This window comes from Labeo rohita, chromosome 6 (genome assembly GCF_022985175.1).
Source record: "Labeo rohita strain BAU-BD-2019 chromosome 6, IGBB_LRoh.1.0, whole genome shotgun sequence".
NCBI lineage: Eukaryota > Metazoa > Chordata > Actinopteri > Cypriniformes > Cyprinidae > Labeo > Labeo rohita.
The window spans coordinates 26,159,520-26,182,878 of record NC_066874.1 but is presented as its reverse complement, the minus strand read 5'-3'; the positions used below and the strand labels follow the sequence as shown (position 1 = coordinate 26,182,878).

The 23,359-nt window shown below is 33.8% G+C and overlaps 2 protein-coding genes across 2 annotated transcripts; one reads left to right on the top strand and one right to left on the bottom strand.

Moving 5' to 3' along the window:
• Window positions 1-1,904: 1,904 nt before the first annotated feature.
• Window positions 1,905-5,846, top strand: cav3 (caveolin 3). Its single transcript, XM_051112528.1, has 2 exons — window positions 1,905-2,266; window positions 5,098-5,846. The coding sequence occupies exons 1-2, from the start codon at window positions 2,156-2,158 to the stop codon at window positions 5,437-5,439; spliced, it is 453 nt and encodes a 150-aa protein (XP_050968485.1). The 5' UTR covers window positions 1,905-2,155; the 3' UTR covers window positions 5,440-5,846.
• Window positions 5,847-8,140: 2,294 nt separating this feature from the next.
• Window positions 8,141-20,274, bottom strand: oxtra (oxytocin receptor a). Its single transcript, XM_051112524.1, has 3 exons — window positions 19,986-20,274; window positions 18,680-19,788; window positions 8,141-9,913 (listed from the first exon to the last, which is right to left on the bottom strand). Exons 2-3 carry the CDS (start codon window positions 19,599-19,601, stop codon window positions 9,663-9,665), a joined length of 1,173 nt encoding a protein of 390 aa, XP_050968481.1. The 5' UTR covers window positions 19,602-19,788; window positions 19,986-20,274; the 3' UTR covers window positions 8,141-9,662.
• Window positions 20,275-23,359: the final 3,085 nt, after the last annotated feature.

Sequence of the window (23,359 nt, the reverse complement as noted above, 5' to 3'; positions counted from 1 at the left end):
CACTCCCCACTGTTATAAACGGTCCCACTGATATAAACAGTAGACAGGCATATCTGGGTGGGGTATTTTTGTGTCTCTCTCTCTCTTGGGACCTTAACCCATCCCAGCTCACAGAACACTGAGAATATTTCTCTAATTAGAAGAAAGACATACCACTCACACCTCCAGCACATTTACAGCCCCCGTTCCTATTTTTGCCACATCTGAGTAAAGAATGTTCAGCCCCCCTTTTTATTATCTTCTAGTAGTGTCATTCGTTATAAAGAGAGTAGGCATAACAATGAAAAGTGATGCATAGTAATTGCAGAATTACAGAAATGGTGAAACTGTAATGAAATGTAGTCAGTGAAACTATGAAAAGTACACAAAAAATACAAAATAGTTTTTTTCTATCTAAATCCCAGAACATAATGTGTCTTTCTGTCTCACTTTTAACAGAAAAAAGAAAAACATATCAGTTTCATTTGTTCATTATTTTATTTTATTTTAAAATGTAGTGTTGTTACTAATGAGAAAGAGGGACCTGGAGATTTTGGAAGAATAGATAAGCTGTAAAAGGTTACAATTATTAAAATTTCTTTGAAGTATGAATTTTGAAGTATGTGTTGGACATTATTTGAATAGAACAGGGTATTTCTAGTTAACAAAAATAAGAATATATATTTTTGAACATATCTATTTTCATGTTTTTTTTTTTTTAAGAAGTCTCTTCTGCTCACCAAGCCTGCATTTATTTGATCCAAATACAGCAAAAACAATAACATTTTGAAATATTTTTACTATTTAAAATAACTGTTTTCTTTTTTAACATATTTTAAAATGTTATTTATTCCTGTGATCATAGCTAAATTTTCAGCATCATTACTCCAGTCTTCAGTGTCACATGATCCTTCAGAAATGATAGAAATTAATACTTTTATTTAGCAAGGATGCTTTATATTGATCAAAAGTGATGATAAAGATTTGTAATGTTACAAAGATTTCTATTTCAGACAAATGCAGTTCTTCTGAACTTTCTATTCATCAAAGAAACCTGAAAAAAAAAAACTACTCAGCTGTTTTCAACATAATAATAATAATAATAATAAATGTTTTTTGAGCAGCAAATCAGAATATTAGAATGATTTCTGAAGGATCATGTGACTGGAGTAAATTCAGAAAAAAACTTTGAAATCACAGAAATAATTTACATTTTAAAATATATTCAAATAGAAAAGTTATTTAAAATAGTAAAAATATTTCAAATGTTTACCTTTTTTTGCTGTTTTTCTAAAATAAAGGCAGGCTTGAGTAAAAGAGACTTCTTTTAAAAGTACTAAAAATCTTACTGTTCAAAAGCTTTCGACTGGCAGTGTATTGTACCAAAATTACTCAAACTAAAACTGAAATTAGTAAAAACAAAATAGCCATATTTTTAAAATAATAAAAATTAAAATTAAAAACAAAAACAAAAAATACAACTTTAACTAAATTGGAATTAAATTTAAAACTGGAATCCAAATGAAAATGGAAAATATAAAAAATGAAAAAAAAACTAATTCAAAATATTAAACTTGCAATACTATAATAACACTAAAAAAGAATAGTTATTGCACCTAACTTAAATGCTTTGAAAAGATCACTTTGCATTGTCAAAAGTATTATACTTCTGACTTGACTTGAGCCTCTGGGCATCAGTTTTCAGAGCAACACTTCACAGTGGAAATTCATGCCACTGTGCAACTCCTGCCTGGCTGACCCCGCAGCCGTGTGTGAAATGTGACACGGCCCCTGGTTTCCCTTCAAGAGGTGCTTTTACCAAGTGTGTGAGTTATGGACTGGGGAGTATGGGCTATGTGGGGCAGAATAGGTAATGGGTGGGGGTAGAGGAGGGGTAACCTACAGTAGGGTGAGTCAGTCAGTGTGAGTGTGTGTGGGAGAGAGAGAGACAGGACCCTTCTTTAGACAGGAGCCCCGGCCGACGCAGCTGTCCCTAGCATTCCAGGCGTGTCGTCAGTCCACAGATTGGAGAATTAAAAGGGACTAGGGACTGTGGGGCCATTCTGACACTTACGTTCGGTCGCTGGCTTAGTTTGCTTTACTCCTCTTCTTTCGGACACTTTTGCATTACCCACTCTATCCCACTCTGAGCAGCCTTGGGCCAGAGGCCCCCAATATGGCGGACCAGTATAACACCAACGAGGAGAAAATCCTGAAAGATAGTCACACCAAGGAGATCGATTTGATCAACAGGGACCCTAAGCAGATCAATGAAGATGTTGTCAAGGTATGTGTCGCTTTTGGTTTTACAGTACCATGCTTGAATTTTGTTGTTTTACAAAAATTGGCATTGAAACCTGCTTGCTAATTTCATTAAAATGTCAAAGAAAAAGAAAGAAAGGTTTTGGGAATTGTTTGCAGAAGCTAATAGCTTGCGCAAAAATAAAACTACATTACCTTTTTGTTAAGCCCAGTTAGCATATATTTGACAAATGTATGTACATATAACTATAAATAGATTTTGAGAAACTGATAAAGCATGCAAACTATTCACTAACTTCCTAAGTGGTGAAATCGATACTAATGGATTGGCGATTTGGTCCTTAGAGACAGACTTGGTTGCGTGTGAGCTGCACAACACTTCATGCTGTAGCTACAAGGCATGACCCAAAAATAGCACTAAACCTACTTCATCTGGCAGGACAGGGCATACTATCAGTATTTATAGAAGGAGGTAAAAGGGTGTGTCAGACAGCAAAATGTACTACTTCTTCCCATGTGTTTTAATAATTCACTACATTAGTAGGGTATAAATAGTAATGTTGAGAAATATTATTAAAATTGTAAATATCTCTTTTCCGTTTTAATATTTTAAAATGTAGTTTATTCCTGTGATTGTAAAGCTAAATTTGCTGCAGCCTTCAGAGTCACATGATCCTTCATAAATCATTCTAATATGCTGATTTGGTGCTCACAATAATGCATTATTATTATCAGTGTTAAAAAATGTGCTCCTTTATATTTTATTTATATATTATTTATATATTTTTTGAAACCCATGATACTTTTTTTCCAGAAAACCTTTTTTTTTGTAACAATGCAAAGGTATTTACTGTCACTTTTGAATTTAATGCATTATTGCTGAATAAAATTATTTATGTATTTATTTGTTTATTTTTGACATTTATAATATCATAAATTTCTCTCTAATTCAAGAAACTGGGTTTATTTCCAAATGTTTTCATTGTTACATAATGTCCACTTCATTGTGCATATTTACCGAAGATCAGATTTTTCAGTGTCAGCTCTTAAATAGATGTTACATAAAGATTTGAAATGACTTTCTTAAATACCCCCTGCTAAATATTCTCTAGTTGTTATGAGACTGAAGGAAAAATAAACAGGGTGCCAGGCTGCCTTCTATATATGGGGGATTTTTAATAGAGATTTTATATATTTTGAAAATCATAATACTTTTTTCCCCTAGAATACATAGTTCAGAATTTTTTTTTTTTGTAACAACGTAAACTTTTGATTAGTTTAATGCATATATTATCTATCTTATATATATATACATACATACATATATATATATATATATATATTTAGATTTATAATTTCACAAATTTCTCTCTTATTCAAGAAACTGGGTTTATTGAAATGTTTTCATCGTTACATAATGTCCACTTCATTTTGCATATTTACCGAAGATCAGATTTTTCTGTGTCAGATGTTACATAAAGATTTGAAATGACTTTCTGAAATACTCCTAAATATTCTCTAGTTGTTATGAGATTGAAGCAAAAATAAACAAGGTGCCAGACTGCCTTCTGCCGATGGGGGATTTTTATATTTTTGGACACCATGATACTTTTTTTCCAGAATACATAGTTCAGAAGTTTTTTGTAACAGTGTAAAAGTATTTACTGTCACTTTTGATTAATTTCATGCGTCCTCACTGAATAAAAGTATATTCTTTTTATTTATTTTCTTTTATTTATTTTTTTGGAGATGTGTAATTTCACAAATTTCTCTTTTATTCAGGAAACTGTTTATTTCTAAATGTTGTCATCACTACATAATTAACTTGCTTAATTGCATTTTGCATATTTACCGAAGATCAGATTTTTCTGTTTCATCTCTTAAATAGATGTTACGTAAAGATTTGAAATGACTTTCTGAAATACCCCCTGCTAAATATTCTCTAGTTGTTATGAGATTGAAGCAAAAACAAACAAGGTGCCAGACTGCCTTCTGCCGATGGGGGATTTTTATATTTTTGGAAACCATGATACTTTTTTTTTCCAGAATACATAGTTCAGAATTTTTTTGTAACAATGTAAAAGTATTTACTGTCACTTTTGATTAATTTAATGCATCCCCGCTGAATAAAAGTATTTTCTTTTTATTTCTTTTCTTTTATTTTTTTGGAGATGTGTAATTTCACAAATTTCTCTTATTCAAGACACTAAATGTTGTCATCACTACATAATTAACTTGCTTAACTGCATTTTGCATATTTACCGAAGATCAGATTTTTCAGTGTCGGCTCTTAAATAGATGTTACGTAAAGATTTGAAATGAGTTTCTGAAATACTCTCTCCTAAATATTCTCTAGTTGTTTATTAATTTTTTTTTTTTGTAACAACGTAAACTTTTGATTAGTTTAATGCATATATTATCTATCTTATAAGATTTGAAATGAGTTTCTGAATAATTTCACTCCCTCCAAGAAACTGGGTTTAAAATATTCTCTTCAGTTGTTATTTACCGAAGATCAGATTTTTCTGTGTCAGATGTTACATAAAGATTTGAAATGACTTTCTGAAATACTCCTAAATATTCTCTAATTGTTATGAGATTGAAGCAAAAATAAACAAGGTGCCAGACCGCCTTGTACTGATGGGGGATTTTGATATCAAATGTCACAGTTTGGAGAATTAATCATCATCCATTTTAGGAGCACGAGCAGAAGAGAACCCACGCCTGCCAAATCACAGACAGTGACTTTTGATTCCACAATATATTAAGCAGGTTTTGGCAACCAATCTCTGGTTCTTGGAAATTTGTACTAACTGGCAAATGTCACCATGTCTTTCTTCCCCTTAATACTTCAAGGTGGATTTTGAAGATGTGATAGCCGAGCCCGACGGCACCCACAGTATGGACGGCGTGTGGAAGGCCAGCTACACCACCTTCACCGTCTCCAAGTACTGGTGCTACCGTGTGCTGTCGGCCATCTTCGGCATCCCAGTGGCGCTGCTGTGGGGCTTCTGTTTCGCCTGCATCTCCTTCTGTCACATCTGGGCAGTCATGCCCTGCATTAAGAGCTATCTGATCGAGACCCAGTGCCTGAGTCGAATCTACTCTCTCTGCATCCATACCTTCTGTGACCCGTTGTTCGAAGCGCTAGGGAAAATTTTCAGCAGTGTACGGGTGGCATTACGCAAAGAGGTTTAGATTTCTTAGACGGAGTCGAGGTTTACACGTTCGGTTCTTGGAGGAAAATGTTTTATTTTACAAATTTCTAATTTTGGAGTGTGGATTTTGAGGTCCCTAAAATTGAAAAGACTACATGAATGCATACTTCCCCTGGATGGTTAATCATATGCAGTGTTTTTTATTTTCTCAGTTTATTTTAGAGGCTTTGGGAGCAATTCAGGATTAGGCCACCTGCTTTTTCAGAGAGACATATGATGGAAAGCCTCTCTGACTGACAATGGAGAAAAAGTCTTATCTGATATCATGGGGTTTCTCTCTTTAGCTTTGACAGATTTAAAACGGGATGTTGCTGAGTGTGGTGTTTTTATCATAATGTCAGATGCATTCTGTACAAGTACTAATTAAAAATTTAAATGTAACAATGATTTGAATTGTGTTTTATTGTTGTTATTATATATATAATTTATTTAACAGATCTTACTGGTCCTCGAATCTGATTGGCTGAGAGGAGTGCAATATTCTAGTGATAAAGAACTCCAACCGTTTCACTGTTTGTATCACTTGTCTTGTGGTAATTTTCACAGCGAGTGTCATGGCAGATGCCGAAATCCACCATAATTTTATAAATAATACTGTTTTTTTTTTTGTCACAGAATGTACTTTTAAGAGTTTTTTTAGGCAAGAATGTACAGTTGATGTCAGAAGGTTATAGAATCTGCAAAATGTTCACTCTTTTACCAAAATAAAAGGGATCATACAAAATGCATGTTCTTTGTTTTTTCAGCATTTTTGTGTATTTGAACCCTTTCAATGACTGTATGATTTTGAGATCCATCTTTTCACACTGAGGACAACTGAGGGACTCATATGCAACTATTACAGAAGGTTCAAACACTCACTGATGCTTCAGAAGGAAACACAATGCATTAAGAGCCGGGGGTTAAAAAAATAATTTGAAGATCAGGGTAAATTTTACTTATTTTGTCTTCTGGGAAACGTAAGTATATTCTGTAAGGGCAGTACTAAATGAAAAAAAAATATATATATATATATATTTAGACAAAATAAGAAAAAAGTACACACCTTCATTCTGTTCAAAAGTTTTCAACCCCTGCACTTAATGCATTGTGTTGTCCTTCTGAAGCATCAGTGAGTTTGAACCTTCTGTAATAGTTGTATATAGTTGTATATCAGTTGTCCTCAGTGTGAAAAGACAGATCTCAAATCATACAGTCATTGTTGGAAAGGATTCAAATACACAAAAATGTGTAGGACCTGAAAGAGTTTTCTGAAGAAGAGCAGGCAGTTTAACTGTTCAGGACAAACAAGGGGCTCGTGAACAACTATCACTAAAAAAAAAAACACACACACACAGCTGTGGATCATTCAGGTAACAACATAGTATTAAAAATCGAGCATATGTAAACTTTTGAACAGGGTAATTTTTATAAATTCAACTGTTATTTTCTCTTGTGGACTATATGTAAATATCTTTTATGTGAAATATCTTATTCAGGTCAGTATTAAATAAAAAATAACGCATTTTTCGTCTTATTTTCATCTTATTTCGGTAAAATTAACATTTTGCAGATTCTGCAAGGTGTATGTAAAATTTTGAGCTCAACTGTACTTTTTTAGACTTCAAATATGCGATTTGTTAATAAAAAACAAACGTCTATTTTAAAAAATGATATAATCTCGTTGTAAAATTCTGTTATATTTTCTGTAGGGTTGTCAGTTTAATGCGTTAACTTAATTAATTGTTCATAAAAAAAATAACGCGATTAAAATATTTTAACACAGTTAAATAATGACTCATGAAGACATTTACCGATACCTGCTGGCAGATTTAGTCTCTTATTTAGAGTATCACTTCATTAAAAAAAAATACTACTAATAAAAATAAAATATTAAAGGGGTAGTTCACCCCAACCAAAAAAAAAATCAGTTATCATTTACTCACCCTCATGTCATTTCAAACCTTCCTTTTGTGGAACATAAAAGAAGGTATTTTGAAGACTGTTGGTAACAAAGCTGTTTTGGTTACCAATGACTTTCATTGTATGAACAAAAAAATACTGAGATGTTTCTCAAATTAACTTCTTTTATGTTCCATAGTTTACGTTAGGCCGTTGCAGCCTAAATGTTTATGTGCAATACATTTTATGTTGAATCAAATAAAATATTTTTTTTTTCTAAAGCTTGATACTCTACTTGATACTGTCTCAGTTAACACAAATATAGCTTTGAATAATCTTTTGTGGGTAGTTTCACAATCAAATTTATTTAGCGATAAATTAGATTAATTAATTTAAACATCATGTAATTAATTAGATTAAAATTTTTAATCGACTGACAGCCTTAATTTTCTGGCATGGCTACTTGTGTGATATTGCTATAAACTTATATAACTGACAGAGAAATGTGCGGCTTCAAAACTTTTTCTGTTAATGTCACTCAACAGGATAGGACATTGAATACATTTTTGTCTTTAAACTGATTCCGTGAATTCATGATGAAATATATTTCATTCTTCCCTTAATTTGACATTTTTCTAACACCCACTTTTCCCTTAATAAATACCAAATGGTTCAGCTGTCAAAAAAATAATATTACGACTTAGCAATTTGATCTGTTTGCTTTCAACACCTCAATTTAGTTGGCTATATTTCACTTTTCAACACATTTACTCACAGTTAGACATATCAACACAATTTATTTCAATAAATAAAAGCTACAGCTACACATAGTGAATGTAAATAGGCAGTATATTTTCCATGAGGAAAAAAATCAGTAGCTTTTTAAATGGGAACATAACAAGCATATCATTTAATAGTGTATTTAAACCTTATAAAATAAATATTTTCTGCTGTTAATACTGCCTTTATCATTTTCTTTGTCTTGCAGCATTCATAAACAATCGTGTGAAATCCACTTGTCCTCTTGTAAACGTGTTTTCTTTAGAATATTTTATAAAGATGAAGCAACAAACATAGGCTGAAATCAACTTTTTAGAGCAGTATTAAGCAAAATATGTAACTGGAATAAACACTTTAATCTCATTGATTATAAACACTCTCTCAAGACAAACAACCATAAAAGTGAAGGAGTAAACAATCAGTCCACCACTTTCTGAAAACAAATTGGGTGTTTGTCATGTTTGATTACCACGAAGCATTGCAGAAACATCTTGCAAAGAGATGTGGTCCTTTGGGCATGACACTAAAGTTTACATGTAAATCAATACAGAACAGTGATAACAACAAGAACATGTGTATGTGCCAAAAAGGAAAAGTGCTCGTGGTTTTAAAAAAAACAAACGCGTTCTTTTTTGACAGGTCAAGTTCTTTAAAAAGAGCAACTGGCCATGTTTCTCATTAAGTTTCAGAAGAAACACTTGATGTGTCATCAACATCTTGTTTTCATTTGTATTGTTAACCTCCTCGTCTCAAACCACATGTGAACTCTTTTGTGCAATGAGCGACAGTTGCTTTCTTAAAGGCTGTTGCCTTTAATACAGACTTGTTTTCTGAAAATAAGTCAGTCGATTGCATTACTTTTCATTGCTTCTTTTTCAAGGGGAGCCATGAGAATAAGTATGAATTTTCATTTTTGGGTCAACTGTCTCTTTAAGATTTGGTGGGTTTTCATGTTTACATCAGATCAGGACTATTTACACTCTAAGATACTTTTAAGAGGGACAGAAATCCAATCTGGTGGTTTGAGACTCGGCCAAGTGTAGATCCATCCGGCTGTTCGGGCCACATATGCGAAGTTTATGTCAGCGTATGGCGGTTTCGTGAGCCCCGAACACAATGCGGCACATTACGGTTGTTATATTTTGTACCACAATCGTCAAAGTTTTGATGAGCCACATCAAGTGCAGCCAGTTTCGCAAGACCTAGGGCAAACTTAACACGCATGCACGATCAGATTGCGATTTAAAGGACGTGACTAAATGTAAATAGACCCATAAACATGGTCTGGATTCGAACGGCGTTCCTTCTGTATTGTCTAGAAACACAATACATGAAGGTAAGGAATAGATTACTGCAGCTCAATGTCCTCAGAGATAAGAAAACGAAGTGGAGTAATGAAAATGACATTCTGAATAATTCCCAAACCAAAACACCGCTGAAGCAAAACCGACTGTGACATTTGCAGTCTTGTGTGGGTTTATATTTGAGCTTTCCTGTCTGGCTTTCAAAAATGTGAAAAACTGGCTTTGAGGTACGTCTGGTTTATGTGACGGAGGTCTGGGTGATGCTCCGCTGGCTGCTGGTGCTTTTGATGACGTAGGTGGAGGAGTTGCTCTTACGGGAATCTTGCTCCGGATCACAGCGGCACTGAGAGGATTTCAGATAGAGCGTGGAGCAGCACAGCAGGTTCTGCTTCAGGTCGTGGAAGAGATGCCCAGCAAAAAACATGTAGATCCAGGGGTTACAGCAGCTGTTCAGACTGGCCAGCAACATGGAAATGATGAAGGGCATTGCTGTGGAGAAGAAAACAGATTTAAATGACAAGAGCAGAACATTTCAACTGTGTGGTCTTGTCTTAACCTGTTCAACATTCATCGTCATCACTGTCAATGCTTTCATTATCTTGTGTCTAATGTTACAAAGAAATTACACATTTAAAAACCAAAAGTCAACATTTCTGAAAACATTAAATGATACAAAAAAAAAAAAAAAACTTTAGTCAAATTACTAAATTTCACAAACAATTAGAAAGAGCAAGTAACATATGTGACCCTGGACCACAAAACCAGTCTTAAGTAGCACGGGTATATTTGTAGCAATAGCCAAAAACACAATGTATGGGTCAAAATAATCAATTTTTCTTTTATGCCAAAATCATTAGGATATTAAGTAAAGATCATGTTCCATTTAGATATTAAGTAAATTTCCTACCGTAAATCTATCAAAGCTTAATTTTGATTAGCATTGCTTTGATTAGCACTTGCATTGCTAAGGACTTCATTTGGACAACTCTAAAGGCGATTTTCTCAATATTTTGATTTGTTTGCACCCCCTTAGATTGTTTTTAAATATTTGTATCTTGAACAAATATTGTCCTATCCTAACAAATCATACATCAATGGAAAGCTTGAAGCTTGAAGCTCGGAATTCAATGAAAATGGACCCTTATGACTAGTTTTGTGGTCCAGAGTCACATATTGAATTGAATGTGACATTCTATAGTAGAAAAAAAAATGCAAACAATATTTTCTTTTAAAATTTAACTAAGAAAAAAAAACATTTTTACAGTGTATGAATATGGTGCATTTATATTAAAATATTTTCTTCATTTGTTTTCTACACAAGTACAAAAGTAAAACTAAAAATGTAATATCTGCATGTGTTTTCAGTGATATTTACTTAAAAACTGATATTTGAGAGATATGAATGATATACTGTGAAGGTGTTTTTGGTAACACTTCACAATAAGGGTCATTAGTTAACATTAGTTAACTTCATTAATTAACATGAACTTATAATGAACAATACTTCTACAGCATTTATTAATCTTAGTTAATGTTAATTTCAACATTTACTGATGCATTATTAAAATCACAAGTTGTGTAATGAAAAAACATACAAACTAACATTAACAAAGATGAATAAATACTGTAATAAATGTACTGTTCGTTGTTCGTTCATGTTAGTTAATGCGTTAACTAATGTTAACAAATGACAACTTGTAAACGTTTTTTTTTTCAAAATTCTAAATAAAACGTGGTAATACTTCACAATGTGTCATTTGTTAACATAAGTTAATGCATTAACTAACATGAACGAACAATTGACAATACTACACTATTTTCATTCACCTTTGTTAATGTTAGTTAATAAAAATACAGTTGTTCATTGTTTGTTCATGTTAGTTCATGACATTAACCAGTGTTAACAAACACAACATGTGATTGTAATAATGCATTAGTAAATGCTGAAATTAACATTAACCATTAATGCTAGAAGTATTGTTCATTCTTAGTTCATGTTAACTAGTAGTTAACTAATGTTAACTAAAGGACCTTATTGTAAAGTGTTACCAACAGTGATTATTAGAGTACAATTTACAAGAAAATACTATTTCAGTCTTAGTTTAATTCAACATATTACTTGCTGTTTCTTTGTTATAATGTTTTTTTTTTTTTTTTTTTTTTTTACCAGTTTCTAAGTGAAAATTGTTTTAAAGCAAATCCTACACTTTTTTTTTTCTTTAGTATACGCTAGTGTCCTGTATTTAACCTCACACTGAGCATTTCCTCCTACTGTATGTGATATTATAGTGCAGCTCAAATCCGAATAAACATCTGCAATTCTAAAAGATGAAAACATATTACTGGGCAGACATTACACATTAATTCAACAGTCATTTGTAAATCAAGCAATTTATTTTGGCTACAGTATCTTGATAAGGGTCTGCGCCACTGTGCTGTTTATCTTCAGAAGTCTAGAAATAGAGAAAAAAAAGGGAAAAGCTTCATTTAGCTCAGTGTCCCAAGCTCTGACATGCTTTATCACTCCCTACAGTCCATGCATACACAATGTGGCATTAAAAATAAATTGGTATGAGAAGCATGACTTGAGACAACTTCTTTATCATAAAAACAGTGTTGGTGGACTGTGGTGTAATCAGTAGAATCTGTCAACGACTTTCTTTAAGACAAATTTAGACAGGATAAACAACACATAGCCCATAACAATGCTGAAAGATCTGCTAAGCCAGAAAGCAGGAGATGATTGACTGAGGTAAACTCGTTGACTGGGAATCATGGGAAAAGCTCTTCAGGCATGAATGTTAAAAAATGTGGAGTCATAAGATGTATGTATTTTCTGAAAGAGATGAATACTTTTATTCAGCAAGGACACATTAAGTTTATCAAAAGCGACGGTAAAGACATTTATAACATTGTTAAGATTTTTATCATAGTTCCCATGAAAATAAAAGCAGCACAGCTGTTCATGTGACACTGCAGACTGAAGTAATGGTTGCTTAAAATTCAGCTTTGGCATCACAGGAATAAATTATATGTAAAAAAATACTGAAATGGATGTATTACAGTTCTTTTAAGCTGTAGTACTATTTCACAATATTACTGTTTTCTTATTGTATTTTTGATCAAATTAATGCAGCACAAGACACTCCAAACATTCAAACGCTGGTGTACTGTACATGACATAAATGTTTAATGAATAATGTTTTTTTAGTAGTAGTAGTATAAAATTTAAACTAATACATAAAGTGCATTCCATTTAAATAAAGGGTAGGGAAGTGCCTGAATAGTGAGTCTGTATTCAGAAAGGCATGGAAAATGAATAACGCATTCTAAAGAGCCACTAAAGGGACACGGTTAGCTGCTTGCTAGGTAGCCTGTTACATTACAATACATACAGTTTAACGTACCACATAAACAGAGTAAGGAGAGATGACTGATAGGACGATGGTGAATGATTTGCCGATCTTATCTTGTAAAATGTTTGGTAAGTACTGTCGCTCCGTAGTATATAGAGTATGTGTGATTGCAAATCTTGAAAGTGAAAGTAAAAAGGGACATTGCTTATAAAATTCAAAAATATCTCCCGCATATTAATGGAATAGTACACCCAAAAATGAAAATTCTGTCATTAATTACTCACAAAAGTTGTTTCAAACCCGTAAGGCTGTCGTTCATCTTCAGCACACAAATTAAGATATTTTTGAGAAATCTGAGCGTTTTCTGACCCTGCATAGACAGCAACACAACTGACATGTTCAAGGTCCAGAAAGGTAGTAAGGACATTGTTAAAGTAGTCCATGTGACATCAGTGGTTCAACCTTAATTTTATAAAGCTACTAGAATACTTTTTGTGCAAAAAGAAAACAAAAATAGTGCATTTCTCTGCTTCCTTGACTGACAAGGAAGAGAAGAAATTGTTGAATAAAGTCATTATTTTTGTTTTCTCTGTGCACGAAAATTATTCTCGTAGCTTCATAAAATTAAGGTTAAATGTCACATGGACTATTTTAACAATGTCTTTACTACCTTTCTGGGCCTTGAACGTGTCAGTTGCGTTGCTGTCTATGTAGGGTCAAAAAACTCTCAGATTTCATCAAAAATATCTTAATTTGTCTTAAAGGTCTGGAACAACAGGAGGGAAAGTAATTCATGAGAGAATTTTCATTTTTGGGTGAACCATCCATTTAATAGTGGCTCCCTGATGCCCACATTTTATATACAGTATAATTACCCAATAATATAACTGTGAGAGAAAGCATTGAAATATACACTACCGTTCAAAAGTTTGGGGTCAGTAAGACTTGTAATAGTCTTTAAAGAAGGCTCTTATGCTCATCAAGGCTGCATTTATTTGATTAAAAATATAGAAAAAAACAGTAATATTGCAAAATGTTTTTACAATATAAAATAATGTTTTTTATTTTAACATACTTTAAAATAGAATTTATTCCTGTGATGAAAAGCTGAATTTTTATCAGTTGTTACTCCAGTCTTAAGTGTCACATGATCCTTCAGAAATCATTCTAATATGCGGATTTATTATTAGAATGATCAATGTTGGATAATATCAACAGTTGTGCTGCCAAATATTTTTTTTGGAACCTGTGATTTTTTTTTTTCAGGATTCTTTCATGAATAACAAGTTTAAAAAGTACAGTGTTTATTCAAAATATAAATATTTTACAACAATGTAAATTATTTATTATTAACTTTTAATAAACTTTTAATTATTAACTTAATACATCCTTGGTGAATAAAGGTATTAATTTCTTTAAAAAAAAAGAAAAAAGAAACAATAAAAATGTACTGACCCCAAACTTTTGAACGGTAGTGTATGTTTTCCTCCCATCTCGTATTTATGCTCTTTAGGGGTTCTGTAGTAAGCGTCAATTCCTTTCCGAACGCGGTATTCAAATTCAGGCACATGCTTATGTAGGTATATCAATAACCAATTTAAAAGCAGTTCTTCCAGACAAAACTGTTTAAATATTTTTTATTCCTTTTACAAAAAATGTCTCAGTTATGCCTTGTAATAAACCCAACTAAGATCAAATTTGACAATCCATGTTTGGGGATTTACGCTTGAGAAAAAAACATCTAAATCCTGCAACTCAAAACGCATAGAAAACCAAGCCAAAAATCTGAGCACTAGCATGGCTTAAATCAACATTGGAATATTTACATGACTTTGCAATGCATGGCAACTTGGGCAGTCCTTTAAATACTATTGTTACTGTGCAAAGAGGAAATGAGAACCAGGTGATGATAATCACAAGTCTCATTATTATTCTGGTGTTGAGCTGCCTGTGTACAGCGATTAAACGCGGCATGCCTATTGCGGTCTAACGTATATGGGCTTTTAAAAAATATCCCCTTGAAAAATTCTTCTTTCTGGATGACGTCACTATGACAAAAGCATGATGCATGAGGGTAAAAAAAGAAGAATCTGATACATGAACTATGAACCCTTCTGAACGCTTTCCACAAAATCTTTCTGAAAGTACAGTGTGGTGCATTTTAAAAAGACCAGACTGTGTCAGGAATAGAGAAACAAACAAGTCGTGCTGGTTGGGCTACATTGGGGGGGAAATGCCTAAGCATCCAAAAGGAGGAATATCTTGAAAATCAATGCTGTTTTTTCCCCCCAACTGGAGCAAACAGAAAAAGGTGAGAAACTGAGAATATCCCAAAATATAGTTTCTAAACCACGAAATAACACATTCTTGCATTCACATGCCAACAGAAGTCTGAATATGGAGATTGTTGGGAACAACAAACAATCATACCCGTCACAGATTTAAACAAGACCAAACAGTAAAAATCAAATTGGCAATTATAAATAATAATACAAAAAAAAAGTTCAAGACCCAAACACTTTGACAAGAACTTGTTGACTGTACTTTTCTGTGCACTTGTGTGGTCATCCACATCAAACCCCCAGACATAAATCTTCTGCATTTGATCCTTTAGTCTCTCAGAAAAAAGGAAATTGAATTTAGAAATGAAGGCGTAAGCAACAAACCCAGATGGGTTTCAGTCAAGTGTATTGCTTTTCTGTTCCTATTTGTGCTGAGCTCACAGGCATCAGAGAAAACTAGGCAAGCACATCTCTGAACCATCGGCAGCTGGATCAATGAACAGAGAATGAAAGAGAATATTCTTTAATATGAAGTTCAGGCTGCAAAAGATTAAAAAACAAGTGCTTTAGATATCCAGCACACTTCAAGTAAGATTCACAGAACATTTTAGATGGATGCAGAGATTGAAGATCACCCTACTTTAGCAGATCAGGCTAAAAAGTTTCTTGTGCTTACAAAGGCTGCATTTATTTAAACAAAAATACAGTTAAAATAGTAATATTGTGAAATATTTTTTTACCATTTAAAATAACTGTTTTGTATTTTAATAGGTTATAAAATTTAATTCATTCCTGTGATGCCAAATTTATTATTATTATTATTAATGTTGCAACTTGCGCTTTTTAATATTTTCTTTTATGATTCTTTGATGGAACATTTCATACAAAGGTTAAAAGACAGAATTTATTAGAAATATATATATATATATATATATATATATATATATATATTTGTGAGTCTTTACTGCTACTTTTGATTGATTTATTGCACGCATGCTGAAAAAAAGTATTAGTTCATTTAAAAAAAAAAAATCATACTGACCCCAAACTTTAGAAAGGTACAGTATATTTATTAAATTAAAGATAAAATGTGCTTGAGCCTTACAGGTTCATTTGTCATTTGTCCAAATGTTTATCTGATTTTTACTGTTCATAAAGGTGAAATGCTCAGTGGAAGGCTGTTTTTCTCTTGTAATTCAAGTAGGTGTCATGGAGATGAGAACAAAACTATTGGCCAAACCTGTAATGACGTTGCCAAACCCAACATTCGTCTCAAAATAAAGCAACTGTACGCAAGTTCAGCTGGAAGACGCCGTTTTAACTGTCAATTAATCTTATTAGAGGTGCTCTGTGGTTGGAGCACATCAGATCATCAGTGTTTTAACTCATCCCTTGGTCTCGCCAGAAGAAACAGATCTTATTTCACACATTCAGGGAAATGTCATTAGTAACTGCATTCCACTATGGCTGTGTCAGCCACTGTTGATGCATAAATCTGTTCAGTGTTGTCTTAATATTTAGACTGGGTGAATGTTTTGCTGAACTTGCCATGATGTGTGGATATTTTGTATGATACAAGCGAGTATCTCACACTCTCTTTCCTCTGGGTCTGATAATATTTAATCTTTGTCTCTGAGGTGTGTGACCTTACCTTAATCTCTTTATTGCTGCAAGACAAACATGGTAAAACTCAAGGCAAGAACATTGCTCACTGACATTTTCTTTCGAACACAAAAGAGAAGCCATGCAGTAGGGTGTCTGAACGTCTCGTCTAACGAAACAGATTTTTGTGAGTATGTAAAAACAAACTGATTTTTTGTATGAAAATTTGTCGAGCACATAATTTCATTATAATGTCACAGTTATATCATTCTTTTATATATTCAAAACAACAGTTATTTATCATCAGTTCTCCCAGTTGATGATTTTTCATACTGCAGGCGGTCATGATTTAAGTGTTGGAGCTCTGCTGAATATTAATGTTTCCCTGAGGCTGGTCTTTATGGCTCTGCCGATTTTAGCGGACTACATCTGTAGTGATTTAAAAGTAAGATGCCCATCACAGCAATCCTAGTTCTGTACTGGCAGAACATCCTTATCTGAAGAATTACAGTAAATCCAAACCAGCTTCTTTTCTTGAGTCTTTCAAAGAACACAATGCCATGGTCAGAAACCACACATGACTGTGAAAACTCATTAGGCTTTTTAAATCTGTTTAAATCTGATCTGTATATGACCTGATATAAACTGAAAATACGCTTTGCGTGTTTAAACGTTTGCTGAAAACACATTTATCATTCTAGAAAAAAGTAAGATATTCCATTTTTCAGGGCAGAAATCACTATCATATATGAACACCATCTTACTGAGGTGACAGTACAACCCTATGTTTTTATAATACACAGGCTTCAGATTTCATGTCTGAGGTATGACTGATATAAATAAAGTCTCTTTAAGTAAAGTTACAAATTATTTTACTCAATAACTGAAAACCGCAACACTTAAAGGAACGTATTGCAAACAGCCATCTCAGATGGCCTAAATATTGACATAATATCTGAGCCTACTATATAGGATACCTACATTTTGATAAGAGAGGTACTTTAATGTAGGTTTCAGAACAACAAGGCTATAAAATAATCTTTTTTAATTTTTCTATGATTTAGGCCTATTTACACAGAAACATTGCTGTCATGATTTTATGAAAATCATTTTTTTTTTAAATAATTATTAATGCTCCTAAAAAATAAAACGTTTAATAATTAATAACACAATATCACCAATATTCAGATTATTGGTTGACCAGTATGCTTTGAAATCACTATTTGGTTTAATGTGCGTTTTTGACAACTTTAACTATACAACAATATTGTAATTATTTTTGTTAGCACCTGCCATTTAATAATTTAGCTAACCCTTAAAAGGTACACCTATTTCTTTCTTTTTTATTAATATATTTTTAAATGTATTTATTATTTAATTTTATTCAAATTAAATAAATTGTTTTTTTTATATATATTTAATATCATTATATTAAGTATATATATTAAATATATTAAGTTTGCTGTCCACTTTAGAGATAATCACCATATTAATAATAAACCATCATATGTCATATAAATATGATACTAATCATATGATATATGGAAATGTGATTTACTGTTACTCCTGTAAAGCTATATTAAACTCCTTCAATGCTTCCGCAATTTGTACTTTTTAAAATAATTTTAATTCTCAAAATAGCATAAAACTTTGCAAGTATTAACTTTAGCTTTACCACTTGTGCCTTACCCGGTAATTTCATACATTTATGCATTTTTAAACAAAACAAACCACTTCATTATTTATTTTCACAGAAAATCTGTTTCTCCATCAATGTTCATTAAAAACAGAATTATTATTATTATTTTTATGCAGCAACCATACACTTTGCGAGTATTTTCGTAAGGCACCAATATATTAATGGAGTCAAAAAATCCAGAGACTAACCAATTACTAATCGAACTTGCTTCGGATGCCACAAACTACATTGGTTTAAAGTTAACAACCAGCCTCGTGTTTAGAATCCATTGCGCACTGCACTTAAAACGTTAATCAAACTGTTAAAAGACACTCACCTTCCCTTGGTGCTTCAGGATCCCATGCTGACCACATCTGTACGGAGAAAAACGGAGTCCAGCACACTATATAAGCCAGTACGATAACAAATGTCATTTTAACGGTGGTGATTTTGGCCTTGGAAATGAGTTTGACGCTGCTGACCCGCGCGAGCGCGTTGCCTTTCGATGCCTTGGGTGTGAGAGTGATACTCTGGTCCCTCTTCGTCTTCCTTTTAAAGTTTTGCCATATTTTAAAACTTATCAGTCCATAGCAGACACTCAGAACGGTCACTGGAATGATGTATATTGTCAGACTAATCCACGTAATGTAGGCTTTCGCTCCCCAAGGCTGCACGAAATCTCCCCAGCAATCATATACTCCTGAACCCACCTCCCGCAAGGAGAAAATATAAACCTGTGGGATGCTGAAAAGCAAGCTTAGTGCCCAAGAACAAATCACGTAACAGCGGTCCTTTCGCTTGTGTAAAGAACGAAGCGGCTGGCAGATTGCCATACATCTGTCTATGGACATCAGCACCAGCATGTACGTGGAGGCGAACATCCCAACCGTCTGGAGATATTTCACCAACCTGCACAGGATGTCTGGTCCGTAAAAGCGAAACGTGATGTCCCAGATGAGTTGAGGAAGTACCTGGAAGACAGCCACGACTAGATCTGCAATGCTGAGGTGCTTCATGAAATAATACATGCGAGATTGACTATGCTTGGCCGTGTGGATCGCAACGAGGACGCAAAGGTTACCGGCGAGTGCCAAAAAGAGAATCAAGGCCAATACAGTAACTTCCACTTTTGCCACCTCTTCGTTCCGCTTCAGCGGGTTCACCGTCTGGTTCACGCCGTAAGTTTCATTGGTGATGCTGGAGTTTCTAGATGACTCATTGAAGGACCACAAGTCTTGATCCTTGAAGATGTCCTCCATGCTGCCCAAAGCGCACGCCTAATTCTCCACAGATGTCAGAGAACTGATTAGTTTTCCTCAGGCATAATTAGCCAGTACACAGGCAACCCTTTAACTTAACAGGTGGCACGACAAGGACTCCAGGAACCGGGAAAGTCCTTTGCTGCTTGGAGGTGATCCCTCAGCTGTTTTCAGCCTTCACTGTGAACTGCAAACACAATAAGCGTGGATTTCTTTTTGAGTGCATCACATTTAGCCCTAGATTTTACAAACAGAAATGAGTCATGCTTTTTACATAAAACATAAAATAGATGCATTAAAGATGCAGCTGACCAGTAATTCTAAGAATATAACTTATATATTTTTTTTTCAGTATTTTTAAATTGTAAATATGCAAGTACTTACAATTGTTATCCATTTTATCAGGCTGTCCCGCTTCTGGAAGAGTAGGTGTAAAGGAGAGTCCTAGAGGTGGAGAACCTCCTTTGCTCTCACTCGGCTCACACTGAATGGAGCACGTCACGATATCACCACTTATACATCTTCTCAATGGTTCTCCCTACCTGAACTTACCCACAACTTCCACTAGGGGTCCTTGTGCACTATTTTAAATCAGTACGTTCCTCTGAAACAGCCTGAATGACATCAAATGTTTTCAGTGTGCTTTCCTGCACGTTTACTGCTTAGAAGCTTTTCTTTAATAAGGGGCCATTTATGATGAAAACTAGGCTATTTTTAGAGCAATCAAATAGAAAAGATTTATAATGCTGATATAGAACAGAATCAGGTGGAGAAAATCCTTTTTTGTAGAAGAAAAATATTCCGGAAATACTAATAATATTGCACAGCAGAAGTCGTTCTCTAATACATTAGCACAAAAATATTTGACTAATTCATGCGAAATATCAGCCAGCATTGTTATCAGGGAATCACATTTATCTTTGCTAGCATTTGAGAGGTTGCAGCTTACATTTTGAATATCCACCACAAGATGACTTATTAGTATGCCCCAAAAGGCCTTATCACACTCCATCAATTGAATGCCCGAGTCCTGATCTGCGTCAGCGTCTCTCAGTGGACGCTCGCGGTGCATACCAGGGTCAGGAGACATTCTCAAAGTCAACACGCTTGTAAAATAGTGCCGGTCAGGGAAAGACATGAACAATCAGTTACGGAAATTATAGAAAGAATTTGAAGATAACATGTTGTCAGAATGTAGAATGGAAAGTAATGCATTGACAATTCTTTTACATTCTGATGTTTTTTATTATGAACAAAAAAAGTTGTGTATGTATGTTTTAATACATGCAGATCGCATTGCCCTTGAAATATGTTTTTAATCTGTCTGTGATAGTAACAATGGAGAGGATTAGAATATGTGAATTTGAATTTAGAATAGTAATTGAAAGTTAAGGGGGGTTATAGGTCATGATAAAGAACATGACAAGAAAAATTCCATGCAGTAATATTACTAAATCATATATATATATATATATATATATATATATATATATATTTTTTTATCTTCTTTTTTAACAGAAGAATCCAAGGTTTTCCCCTAAACCTTTTAGACAGAATTATTTCAATAAACTGAAGCTTTTCCACTGTAAAGAATATTGTGTGCAATAAAACTGTTCTGTGGCTATTAAAATATTAATTCTGTCATCATTTACTCACCCTCAAGTTGTTTCAAAATTCTTTCTTCTGTTGAACCTAAAAGAAGATATTTTAAATAATGTGGGTAACCAAACATTCTTTAAAAAAATGTATTTTATATTCAACAGAAGAAAGAAATTCATGCAGGTTTGGAACATCTTAAATTACAGAATTTCCATTTTTTTGTTTAACTATCTAGGTCTGTCACTAACAATTATTTTTGGTAATTGAGTAATCTGTCGATTGTTCTGACAACTGAGTAATCGAATAATTGTAATTATTTTTTTGTAGTAATAAAAATAGACCTAAGTGAACAGTAGTCTTTAAAAACATATATAATAGCAATGAGGCGATAATAATTAATTCATAAAAAGTATCAAACAGTGTATTATGAACAAGAGCTAATATGCAGTACGCATTATAACAAACGCCTGCAGATGGCGCCAACAGCCTTAAGATTGTTTTTACACATTAATGCACGATCTAATCCTTGTTTAATATTGACGAAACATCATTTAATTCAAATGTCCACTTAATCTTTAATATTTGGCCATTTCTTTATAATAGAAACGCTACAACCACTGTACTTTCTTGAATATTTGGACATCAAAACATGTAAACTCAGAGTGAGGGTTTAAACTTTTATTTTGAAATCGCGATGAACGTAGTGTTTGTGTAGGTTTATAAATGATTTACCTTACAAATCTGATTAAACAGAGCATGTTGGTTCCCAGATGAACATTATAATAAACCCAAACTCCCCTGGTGAAAAACCCAGCATACGCTGGTAGGTATGTCCTGACCAGCATAAACCAGCAAAGGACCAGCTTAAACCAGCATCAAAACATACCTAACCAGCATCCCAGCATCAAAACATACCTACCAGCATATGCTGTTTTTTTCAGCAGGGTCACAACAACATATGCAGAGTTTGAGATGCTCCACACATGTGATTACTGTGAAAGCAGCCTCTCTGAGAGTATGTATATATTAAACCTGCATCGCATATATTTATTTATTTAATTAAATCATAACATTTGTGAATTCTTAATAGCGTTACGCTTTATTATGATTTTTAAATAGTTTTAATATGTGGAATGTGCCACTTCCGTGATTTTGCGATTATTAGACATGGCAAAATGCAAAAGATTTTTTTTAAATTGAATACTCGAATAGAATAGAGGAATCGTTGCAGCCCTTCATAAAATTGTTGATATCAATGAAGAGCCTTTATTTGACACTGTGCAATCCATCGACTCCACTAACTTTGCTTTCACTCTTACACCCAACAGTGGATCGTCCTCAATGTGTCAAACAGGTCAGCTTCAAGAGGAATAAATCACTCTGTGTTACTACCACCTTAATGTTTTCCAGCCCCACTGGTGAACTGGTATCTCACCATCTCTCGTTTGGTTGGATGGCACAGAACCTTAGATATCCCAGGGGGCTACTGCAAGAAAATGGTTTGTTCGACTCCGATAATCTAACTTATCTTGTGCTATCATGGCCAATACACCTAAATCTAAAAAGCTGAAAGGGAGTAAATGGAGTTCTATTGCATGTTCATTTGCATTAAATCACTTATTGTGTTCCAAACAACTTTTGCCTACAGTACCCTTGGGGAAACTATGCATAAGAATTTTGTTCAGTTGTCTCATATAGCAAGTAGGTTCAAAGAATCCCTGTCACAGTGCTGAGAAAAAATCCTGCTGACACCACGAAGAGCTGTAAATTACAACTGTCAGTGGCATCTCTAGTTAAATCTCAAAATGCTTCCTGCAGCACATTGCCAAAGCCAGGTAGCTTCTGAATGGGGTTCACAAGTCATCTTCAATTTTAAGACAAATTTACCCAAACAGCTTTTGTGGAATGACATGCACAGATTACCAAGCTTGACTAAATTCTACTAACAAGTCCATAAAATGCTCAGGGTGAATCAAAGCTAAACATATGTGCAGGCCCGGCTTCCTGCCATGCAGTAAGACTCATAATTGGCATAATAACACCATAACTACCACAGCAGCATCCTAAAATCTCATTTGGCCACCAAAGAGGGGTTCAGAATATGACTTCAGTCATCTTAGATAATCACTGTTTTGAGCTTCAAAAACAGTCTGGCTACT

Coding starts and splice junctions, on each gene's coding strand:
- cav3 (XM_051112528.1), top strand. CDS start 2,156: ATGGCGGACCAGTATAACACCAACGAGGAGAAAATCCTGAAAGATAGT. Junction 2,267..5,097: donor TCAATGAAGATGTTGTCAAG/GTATGTGTCGCT, acceptor TAATACTTCAAG/GTGGATTTTGAAGATGTGAT.
- oxtra (XM_051112524.1), bottom strand. CDS start 19,601: ATGGAGGACATCTTCAAGGATCAAGACTTGTGGTCCTTCAATGAGTCA. Junction 9,914..18,679: donor TCCTGAAGCACCAAGGGAAG/GTGAGTGTCTTT, acceptor TCTTCTCCACAG/CAATGCCCTTCATCATTTCC.